Source organism: Ascochyta rabiei, chromosome 4 (genome assembly GCF_004011695.2).
Source record: "Ascochyta rabiei chromosome 4, complete sequence".
In the NCBI taxonomy this organism is placed as follows: domain Eukaryota; kingdom Fungi; phylum Ascomycota; class Dothideomycetes; order Pleosporales; family Didymellaceae; genus Ascochyta; species Ascochyta rabiei.
The window spans coordinates 914,882-926,000 of NC_082408.1; the positions used below are offsets into that span (position 1 = coordinate 914,882).

Here is an 11,119-nt window from a genome sequence, read left to right on the forward strand (position 1 = left end):
GTAGCGAGCTCAGCTCAATTTGATTCCGGTTTCCTATCAACACAGATTCGCCAAGCTTCACAGCAAAAAGTAGCTGGTGTTAAGATTTAGACAGTGATTTGCCTATTAGTGTATTGCAAAGACTGCATGTTCACATGGCTATCTCCTAGATATGCCTGTTATGTCCGCTACACAGTCTACTAATTGCACCATTTATACAGTCTTGATAGCTTAATAAGCTGCGTTGGTCTCCTAAATAAAGACATAACAACTATTCATATGCGACCGTCACACGATGAGTTCGCATGATGCCGTGGTTGTGCTCCAGCTTGCTGCTCTGGTTTCCAGTGGGCTGATGTTCAGAGCTCAATATGCTGTCTAGACTGTCTCGTCCCAGTGTCGTGTCAGAGACCCCGATCTTCTTGTGGGACCGCGCTATCTTGCGGCCCCTACTTCCGATTGTTGCGAGCTCTACCTTGTGTTTTCCATGTGATTTGTAGCCGTCGCCATTACTACCAAAGGTTTTCCGACCAAAAGCCCGGTCTAATAATGGCTGCAATGTTGGTATACATGCAGCGACAATGATGCAATTGCCTTCGATGCTGGTCCAGACAGTGATGTCTGCTGTATCGTCTGTATGGAAATTTTAGTGCGTTGCCTTGTCGCGTCAAAAGAGCATGTCTTACAGCTGAAATCTTCGCTTGCAAGCGCAGGCAGTCGAGTCGATTTGTACATAGCGACGACAGCGGCACTAGTCCAATCATGAGTATAGCCTGCTTCGTAGGTGGACGACGCAAGCTCACATGGAACCCAGTCCGAGCGCAACGCTGAGGACTGTCTTTTTCTTCCAATTGATGTGTAATCGGTAAAGAACCACGGCAGGATAGACTGCGAGGTACAAGTCCACAACAGCGGAGATAGCTATCGGATGGTCAATCGTCTGTTCAACCGACCGGAAGATTACTCACTGCCTGCCACGATGGCGTAATATATCAAGATCCACGGGCTCCAGCAGGCTCCTTGGATTGAGAAGTCCCATTGGGATTGAGTTGGAGTGCACTGTGCGAAGATTATAATAACACAGCCAGACAAAATCACCGTACAACCCACTGCCATTGTCCACAAGAATATTTTGTGCCTCCGACTAGGGTTAGTTATTTTTGTAAGGAGTGCGACCACAGCTAGCTTTGGAATCGCGAATGAGAATATCCCGGGACAGAACCCTACTAGCGTATACAGAATAGTGCCTGACTTCTGCTCCGTAGTGAGCAAAGCAAAGTGACGCCCATTGCCTGCTCTCACGGCTGCTATTGTGAGTCCTAGCATGATATAGCCACATAACTGTACAGTGTATCAGCACTCCAAACAAGTTGGAAGTCCCTAGGAAATGCTCTCACCATTGAAAATATAATCAACCAGTCGTCAAGTCCTACCCTTAAGAGAATTTTGGCTCTCACATAAAGCCTCGCAGCAACAAAGGCAGTGGCCACAGCGGTTAGCGTGATACATATCGCCAAGACTGTGGGCCCTTTATCCTGATAGGCGAGGTTTCGAGGTGACTTCAGTAGTTCTGTCATGACACAATTAGTCAGTTTGACCCGACAGAGAAACGAGGGTAGTATCTCAGTACGAGAAAATATGACATAAACGGCGTGTGTGCATGTGGAGAATACCCTCACCCTCTCGGCGGACTTTATGTCAAGACAATATAATCTATAGAACAATGGTAAGAACCTTTCTATCCATGCAATGCGGTCTGAAACGGCGTTGCGTTGATCTCTTGCTGTGCCGTAGGCCAAAAACATCGATTCTTAGCATATGATTCAATATCCACAGGACAGTGTCGCTGATCAGCAAATGCACAGGCTGGTGATAAGTCCTTTCGGAACCTCGCACCTGAGCCAAAGCATGAGACACTCCAGTCCTTTTTGTTGCTGGATGTTCATTACGTGTCACAATCTTCTAAGGGTTTTCTAGGAATTAGTTGCTCCAGAGAGTGCTTCTAAATGTAATGCCAGGTGATCCTACGTATGTCACTCAGAAATACACAAGGGTGAAGGGCAGAAATATGGGAACGCGGCATCACAGTGAATAACCGATTAATAACACCCAATAATTAGAATTGTGGTGCAATGCATCGGACTTGATCTTGCGTGGAGCAGGACAAATCCCGCTGACCTTTGGCGCTTAGCCAGGAGGGGGTGAAGGATTCCTTGGCCGATGGCGGCAAAAGTATGGTGTATTTGGATCAACTGATTCAATGTTCTTCATGCGGCGCAGCTTCAACAATGTCTTCGCAGCGTCGAAATCCACTGAAAAGGATTTAGCGCATCCTTCGCTTCCATGCTTCCTATTGTACCAATGTTTTTGACCCACTTGAATGCTTTGAAGAGGCCATTACTTTCATTTTCATGCCAATCCAGATGTTCGGCCTTGCTTCAGAAAGCTTTATGTACAATTATGAGTCAATAGATAAGCTGGAAGATTCTACTGCGGCCACACCGAAAGCTCTGTTCGCTCTGTCGCAGCATATCAGTTCAATAGTTCTCCATTCCAAAGCAATTTGAGCAAGCACCGTTCTGTCTCGAGGGGGTTTTGCACAAGTCAAGCACTGCTGATTGCATTATCAGTGCTGCATCTTACCAGGTCCGGGACGCCAATATGCAAAACACTGCGCCAAGTAGAAAGCTCTCTAGACTAAACCTGGCTTTCTATCGAACATCTTTTCAATCTGCTAATCTCGCGTACAGTTGGAGAACTTATTTCCGCCAATTACATTAATGGCTACACAACCAGGTCACTTCTTGTATGCTAAATCCTTCGAGAACACTAAGGGGCTGCTTGGAGCTGGCAAGATGCAGTAGTGCCCCTCGATCTTCAGATATAAATAGTTATCAATGAGTCCTAACCTCCTAAACCTATCTCTAATACTCGATTCCTACTACTATCTTCATAAAAATGGCCGTCGACCAGCAAAATGCTTTCGCATCGAGTAACGGAGATACGACGTTTGAGGCCAACTCCGCACTACCCACTGCGGGAATTGCAGTACACGCGAACAACCCAGAAGCTGTTCCAGGCCTTTTAAAAGAACTATCCAAACTTGAGGAGACCCAATCTGTTCATCGCGATGATATTCGTCTAGCAATGCTTGTACACGCTAGAGCTCTCGTAAGGGCACTGGAGACACCTCGAGAAACAATGATCAAACACAACTGGGCACAGGCAAGTGTTCGACAACTTATTATGAAAGGTAATCTCACTTACTTGAAGCTTCTATAACTAGCCAGGCTGCCATGCCGCCATTACAGCTTGCCGCAACGCAGGCGTGTTCGGGGTACTGGGAGACAAACCCCTAACGATTCATGAGATCGCAGGTAAAATTGGAAAGCCCTGCAAAGCTTTAGGTAAGATTATAATCTCCAGTTTGATTGAAAGCGTGCTCACATAGAAAGCCCGCTTGATGAGACACATTGCGGCTATGGGCTACATCACTGAGACGGGGACTGATGAATATGCCGCCACTCGTTTTTCAAAGGCTCTGACCCTCCGTAGCATTGGAGATGCCTACCCTGCTCTGTGAGTAATCACATGAACTCTGATGACCGCTCAATTTAGAGTACAGCTGACCAAATCAGTGCTGGTGGAGCTCATATCTCTTGCAGCAAGTTAGCAGAGTACATGCAGATGACCAATTACGAATCTCCTTCTGATGGAAGAGAGGGTCCTTACCAATACGCCTTCAATACGAAACTGAACATGTTCGAGTACATGCAGGCGCACCCTCCTCTTGGAGAACAGTTCAACTATCACATGAGTGGCTACAGACAGGGTCGACCGAGTTGGATGGATCAAAACTTCTACCCGGTCGAGGAGCAGTTAATCAGCGGCATGGAAACTTCAGATGATGCTGTCCTGCTAGTGGATGTTGGTGGAGGCATTGGTCACGATCTCGAAGAGTTCAGGTAGGTTGCTACACAACCATGATTCTGACTTGCCCACTGACAAAACACAAAGGACCAAGCACCCTGCTGCACCTGGTCGACTTGTGCTACAAGATCTCTCTTCTGTGATCAATGGTATCCAGGAACTAGATCCCAAGATTGAGCGCATGGAGCATGACTTCCATGCTGAGCAGCCACTGAAAGGTATTTCTGATCAAGGAGGGTCTCATGTGAGAAGAGCCGACTAACTTGTTTCAGCGGCTCGGGCATACTACATGCATTCGGTCTTACATGACTGGACTGACGATGTAGGCAAGAGTATCCTGAAACAGATTGCAGGTGCCATGAAACGGGGTTACAGCAAGTTGCTAATCAATGAGAATGTCATTCCGGACATAAAGGCGGACTGGCAGGCTACTGCGCTGGACGTAATGATGATGACTCTTTTTGCTTCTCAAGAACGAACGTCTTCTGACTGGAGTCAGCTGTTGGAAACACCTGAGCTTGGTCTTAAGATTGTGCGAATCTGGAGTGTCGAGCACTCTCAGGAGAGCTTGATCGAATGCGAGTTGGCTTAAACACATAGTATTGTAGAAACAAGCCTTGAGAAATAAACTAGTCTAGCGAGAGCGCAGCAGGAAATTACGCTATTCTGATAAGCTTTATGCTTCTTTCTACACCACCATGTGTGCAAATGTGCTGCTTTAGTTGTTTCCATTATTTAAAGCACCATCGACGATTGACTTAGGCATTATACAGTATAAGAAAGGAAACAAACCAGTTAAGCGCCGAAGGCCCTCAGAAATGTTTAGCATGCCATTAGGTGAAGTTGACTGGCCTGTCACCGCCAATACTAGCATCGGGCACATGTGTAACAGCAGCTAACAAGTATATAACTCTAGTTTAAGACGATACTGCCTAAATGTATCTATAACAATCGTCTTTATGCCTTGCGTATCTTTATTTTAGGGAATTGCGGACCAGGGCATATATATTTATTGCACATTAGAAGACTATTTCATTGAAAATTAGAAAGGCTCCCAACTATGTAGTTCGGATGTTGTGAAAAAACCTGCCTCAACCAGGTTAGGTAGCGTGCGGGGAAGGATCGTGATGCCAAATCAATAATTCACCTACAAAAGCCTTATTTATACAAATGAGATACTACGCGCATAGGAGTCTTTTAAAGCTATTAATTGTATTATCTCACGTTTCCCTAGTGTTGTGATGCTGTTAACGCGTTCGAAGAAGCCTGCCGCAGCCGCTGCTGCTGCCGCGGCCACCTTGTGGGTGGACGCGAGTGGGAGGCGGCGGCTGGAGCCACCTGTCGCGGCGGGCGTAGCAGTTGGCAACAACACCAAAAGTCGACCGCTATAGCTTAGAATTGGCTTTAAATATCAAACAAATCTCTGGGGGATTCTAGAGGGGGTGTAGGGTATCTAGAACGTTCTCTATAGTAAATTAGTACTAGGTAGAGTGGATAACACGCGGCCTTTTGGTACCCCCCCCTTCTGAGGCAGGTATTTCGCATAACGTTATATCCCCACATCACTCTCTTAAGGCCATTGATAAATGAAAGTGTATCTCATGGTGTTAGGCTTTCTCTTGCAACATCGCTCATCCTCATAGACCTCGCCCCAGCCTCCACTTCCAAGCACATTTGATGTCATGAAGGGTTCCGGAACATTTCTGCCAAGTGCCACTTGTCGCGGTCTGGGCGGCCTCGGACATGGTTGCTGCTTACTTGCGTTGGGGTTGTTGGAAAGTACGTGATTCAGAGGTTTTTAGAGCGGGATTTATCGTTGCGTCCGGTGAGACAAGGCTGGTATACGGCTTGGCTGAACTCGTTACGTGCAGCAGGGCTTTTGTGAGGGCTACGTGGAGTCGTGTAACGTAGCTCTCGTTTGCGCAACCCCAATCGAGTCGACGTCAAGAATTGTCAAAATCTGCTAGTTGTTTCGGCAAAATTCCATACTTCTACCTACTGCTCGAGAACGCAAGCGCACGGGCACGATGTTTGCACTGAGATCACGAGACGAAGGGCGAGATTGCGATCAATGTTATGCCTGGAGCCAACAAGGTTGTTATTGCTAAAAGTCTGGGGCACATTCTACTGACTGTCGCAAAGCTGAAAGCCGCAGGCTTGCATGCGCTGTTAATCATGCTACAGGGTGAGTTAAGTTGTTGCAATTGGCCTGTCAAAGCCACGACAACGCCAAATTCTTATAAATGTCGAGAGACACGAGGTCAACAGAAACAGATCATTTGATAGGTTCTTGGCACATCGGTTACCGACAAGCCTAAATAGTGGCTGCTCAGCAATATACAAGGCTGAAGATACGACTAACAAGGCATAAAAAGACCCATGTGTCACTTGTAAACTGCAGGTTCTACTGTCACTTTACCTTGCAACAAACAAAAACCTGTGCTTCTACACCATGCATTTGACCAGAGATGCCTCCTTTTTGTTGCCTGATCTTGTCAGCCATCGAGCAAAGCATGATCCGCATGGCGTCTTTGCCCGCGTTCCTGTCGGACCTACATACACCAGCGGTTTCAATGACGTGACCAACGCTCAGCTCAGTAACGCGATCAACTTTACTGCTTCCCTTCTCTTGACGACGTATGGCGAGAGCAACAGTTTTGAAACCCTTGCATATATTGGATCAATGGACTTACGCTATTCCATCATGGTGCTTGCTGGAATAAAGACTGGCTACAAGGTGAGTTCTTTACAGCTGCCAGTACTACCTTAAATTGATATACTGGTGAAAAAAGGTCTTCCTGCCCTCACCAAGGAACAGTATCGAAGCCCACGTTGCCCTTCTGACCAGGTTGCGATGCGGCAAGCTCGTGGTTACAGAACCACAATCACCATGCATACCGTCAATACTAAGCGGACTGGACTTAAGTACCTTCACTCTACCATCCTTGGATGTGCTTCTCAATGTTGGAGATGTGGAAGATATTCCATTCATGAAGACATTCGAAGAGGCAAAAAACGATCCTATCTTCGTGCTACACACCTCAGGTTCAACTGGTTAGGCCCCTCCAACGCGCATATTCCAAAACGGTCACTGAGTTTCTTAGGCGTACCAAAGCCACTGATATACACTCACGAGTGGGCATCGAAATGCGTTGGCTCTAGCTGTATTTCTCCTCTGGATGGCCTGGTGGATTTTGCCCATTACATCACGAACGGTTCGTTCTTCATTACCCTGCCCCCGTTTCATGTAAGTACAAATATTAATTCATGCAATGAGAAAGTCGATAACCTTGCGTAGGTGGCTGGCGTGGGGATGACGCTTGTGATGGCACTCTATCACGGCATGGTTCCTGTATACCCAATCCCAGGACCTCCACCAACAACACAGGCCTTCATAGATGCCATCAGTAACACTGATGTTGACTGGGCTCTCGTATCCCCCGTGGTTGTCGATGAACTCGGCAAACGCCAAGATCTGATTCAAGTTGCAGCATCGCGTCTGAAGTACATCAGCTATGCTGGTGGTAGCGTACCAAAAGCTTCTGGGGATGCAGTTGCTCAAAAGCTACCAATCTGGACAGTTCTAGGCTCTTCAGAGGCCGGTCTCACTCCGTTGGTTCACGACAAGGATGGTTACGACAACGCTAAGGACTGGGTGTATATGCATTTCAACCCAGCCTTGAAGCACGAGATGCGACACTCCCACGATGACTTCTACGAGCTGATCCTCGTTCGTAACGCTGACACAGACATCATTCAACCAGTCTTCACACACTTTCCAGATGCTAAAGAGTTTGCCACCAGAGACCTGTTCAGGCCACATCCAACAAAGAATGACCTTTGGCTATATCATAGCCGCATTGACGACGTCATCGTCTTTTTGAACGGCGAGAAGACAAACCCCATCTCTTTTGAACATCACATCATGAGCCATCCGGAGGTCAAAGCCGCATTGGTTGTGGGTGCTCAACGCGTTGAAGCTGCCTTGCTTATCGAAACAGCTACAGATGCAGAGCTCACTGATGACGAGAAATCTGGACTGGTTGAACGTGTCTGGCCATTGATTGAGGAAGCAAACAAAGTCACACCAGCTCACGCGCGAGTAGCAAAGAGCAAGATAATTTTCGTCAATTCCAGCATCCCAATGGCTAGGGCTGGCAAGGGCACAGTACAGCGTGCTGCAACTCTGGCTCTCTACGCTGCTGAGATTGAGGAGGTCTATCAGCAAGAGGAAAGCTTGGATGCTTCCAATGTAGAGACTAGTCCAGAGATGAGTCTGAAAATTCTGGTTCGGAACGCCGTCGCCGAAATGGTATCCATGGACGACCTCGACTTCTTCCAGCTCGGCATGGACTCGCTTGGTGCACTCAGATTGCAGAGGGCCCTGAAGAAACGATTTCCGGGAGCAAACATATCCAATGATACCGTTTACTCCAACTCGTCTGTCAACACGTTGGTCAGGGCGCTGGAGAAGGTAATCTCCGCACCAGCAGTAACCGCGACGAATGCGACAATTGAAAACATATCTTCCGGAGACGAAGCACAGACAGACCTCGTACGTACGGACAGTGTGGTAACGCATGAACCAACAACGACGACTAAGGAGCTAGAGAAGATGCTTGCAACCTTTACCGAAGAGATTGATGCCATCAATCCACAGGAAGACGTATCGGCTCCCAGATCTCAATACAGAGACTTTGTCATCCTTCTAACTGGGACCACTGGCGCTATAGGGTCGTATATCCTCGATGCTTTGCTCTCTAGGCCCGAGATCGCGCACGTGTTCTGTTTTAACCGCACTGCAGACGCTCAAGGTCGGCAGATCAAGACAAATCAAGCTCGAGCTCTCGTCACGAACTTTCCTCCCGAGCGTGTCACTTTTCTGAATGGTGATCTTACTAAGCCAAGCTTCGGTCTCGCCACCGGCAGCTACGATGAGCTTCTCACACGAGTCACACATATTGTGCACAACGCTTGGCCTGTCAACTTCAACATGTCTTTGGCTTCCTTCGCGCCATCAGTCGAAGGTGTCGTGTCTCTGATACGGTTTTCAGCGAAAAGCAAGGCAAACAGCTCTATCCAATTCCTCTCTTCCATCTCAAGCGTCTTCAATTACCCGGAAGTAACGGTACCAGAGGAGATTATCTTCGACATGTCAACTCCGTTGGCTGGAGGGTATGGACAGTCGAAGTACCTCGCAGAGCGCCTTCTCGATCACGCCTCCAAAAGGCTCGGCGTACATGCCAGTGCAGTACGTATTGGCCAAGTCGCGGGTGCTGCACGAACTGCTGGTGGGTGGAACCAACAAGAGTGGTTTCCAAGTCTCGTCACCACTTCTGCTTTCATGGGTGTCCTCCCAGCTCGACTAGGCAATGGTGCGGACAAGGTGGACTGGATACCAATTGACCACTTGGCGGAAGTGCTTGTGGAGCTTGCGTTGGCGTCTCAACATGTCGAAGCTGGTACCTGCGGTGCAGCTGTCAATCAAATCGTGCATCCTTATCCAGTGACATGGACAGCGTGTCCAACCGTACGTAGTACGGCCCGTAACGGTTACGGGTTACGGCCGTAAATATAGTAAGTAACAGCAATTATATAAGCTGTAGCTGTATACGTACTGTAGCTATACATAGAGCTATAATACAGTTATAGTACAGCTAACCTTAGTGTTAATAATAGGGGGATAGGGGGGGGGGCTGCACGGGCCACTATTGTTAAAACTTAACACCACGCCTAACGCAAGGCCTTAACAGTATTACTAACGTACTCCACAGGTGAGCGGATCAAACGGGTGAGCGGATCACTCTGCCAAGACCACACTAAACCTCTACCCTATTATAGCTTGTATTAGCCCACTTTAGCCTTATATATAGTAGTGCAGTACATAATATTATTTAGAAACATCTTCTACAGCCTTCTTATATATACGTAAGTTATGTCTAATATTATAGCACCTTATACAGCGTCTTTAGGTTACTTCCCCTCCTTTAGCACGCACTTACTTCTTTGCCTTCTTACTATTACTATACGCCCTAAACTTAGTTAGAGTAGTTAATTAAAGGCCTTCCTTAGCTGTTAGGACCCCCTCCTCCTATAACTGCTTTCTTTTATTTAATTTATGTTACATAGCAGCCTTATTTACTGTTTAAAGCCTAGTAATCTCCTTTTTAGCTAACACTAGCTTATGCGCAATAATAGCTGCGCCTTTAGCAAGCTTTTTAAAGGCCTTAACTATTAAAGTTAGTAAGCTGCTTGCATGCCTTTAAATCCTCTCTTAAACTAGCGTTAATTGCGACCCTAATTGCAGGGTATTACTTAGGGTTTAGGACTGCTAGGGAGCATCTTCTACAGGAGGTAGCAGTAGGGTACGTAGGCAGACATTAAGACCTATTATAACCTGTTCTAGGTTAAAGGGGACCAATCTAGCGCCTTAGAAGCCTCCTTAGATATTGCTAGAAGTAAACATCTCCTTATAGGCGCCTATCAAGCATAGTAGGAACTTAGTTTTAGTAATATAAGTAATATAGTTGCGTATAAGATTCTTAGCTTAGCGCCTATACACCTTCTTTAGAGAGGTAAAATAACCTATATTAAGTAGTTATAAGAGGTGTAATAAGTATAGAGGCATAAGTTATATAGTGTAATAATGTTTACTTCCTTAACGTACTCCACAGGTAAGCGGATCAAACGGGTGAGCGGATCACTCTGCCAAGACCACACCAAATCTCTACCCTATTATAGCTTGCATTAGCCTACTTTAGCGTTATATACAGTAGTGCAGTATATAATATTATTTAGAAATATCTTCTATAGCCTTCTTATATATATATAAGTTATATCTAATGTTATAGCACTTTATACAGCGTCTTTAGGTTACTTCCCCTCCTTTAGCGCGCACTTACTTCTTTGCCTTCTTACTATTACTACGCGCCCTAAACTTAGTTAGAGTAGTTAATTAAAGGCCTTCCTTAGCTGTTAGGACTCTCTCCTGCTGTAATTGCTTTCTTTTATGCAATTTACGTCGCATAGCAGCCTTATTTGCTGCTTAAAGCCTAGTAATCTCCCTTTAAGCTAACACTAGCTTATGCGCTACTATAGCTGCGCCTTTAGTAAGCTTTTTAAAGGCCTTAACTATTAAAGTTAGTAAGCTGCTTGCATGCCTTTAAATCCTCTCTTAAACTAGTGTTAATTGCGACCCTAATTGCAGGGT

General features: G+C 46.4%; 2 protein-coding genes across 2 annotated transcripts, besides 3 other annotated features; both read left to right on the forward strand.

Moving 5' to 3' along the window:
* Positions 1 to 2,937: 2,937 nt before the first annotated feature.
* EKO05_0002727 (uncharacterized protein) lies at positions 2,938 to 4,501 on the forward strand (the record flags this gene model as incomplete). Its single annotated transcript, XM_059635982.1, has 6 exons — positions 2,938 to 3,208; positions 3,270 to 3,386; positions 3,435 to 3,558; positions 3,618 to 3,944; positions 3,997 to 4,127; positions 4,182 to 4,501. 6 exons carry the CDS (start codon positions 2,938 to 2,940, stop codon positions 4,499 to 4,501), a joined length of 1,290 nt encoding a protein of 429 aa, XP_059491965.1.
* A 1,860-nt stretch (positions 4,502 to 6,361) lies between these two features.
* EKO05_0002728 (uncharacterized protein) lies at positions 6,362 to 9,481 on the forward strand (the record flags this gene model as incomplete). The annotated part of the gene is made up of 4 exons (XM_038937875.1): positions 6,362 to 6,646; positions 6,702 to 6,963; positions 7,014 to 7,156; positions 7,208 to 9,481. 4 exons carry the CDS (start codon positions 6,362 to 6,364, stop codon positions 9,479 to 9,481), a joined length of 2,964 nt encoding a protein of 987 aa, XP_038801317.1.
* Positions 9,482 to 9,655: 174 nt separating this feature from the next.
* Positions 9,656 to 9,733: a dispersed repeat.
* Positions 9,666 to 10,577: a mobile genetic element.
* Positions 10,569 to 11,119: part of a mobile genetic element that runs on past the window's edge.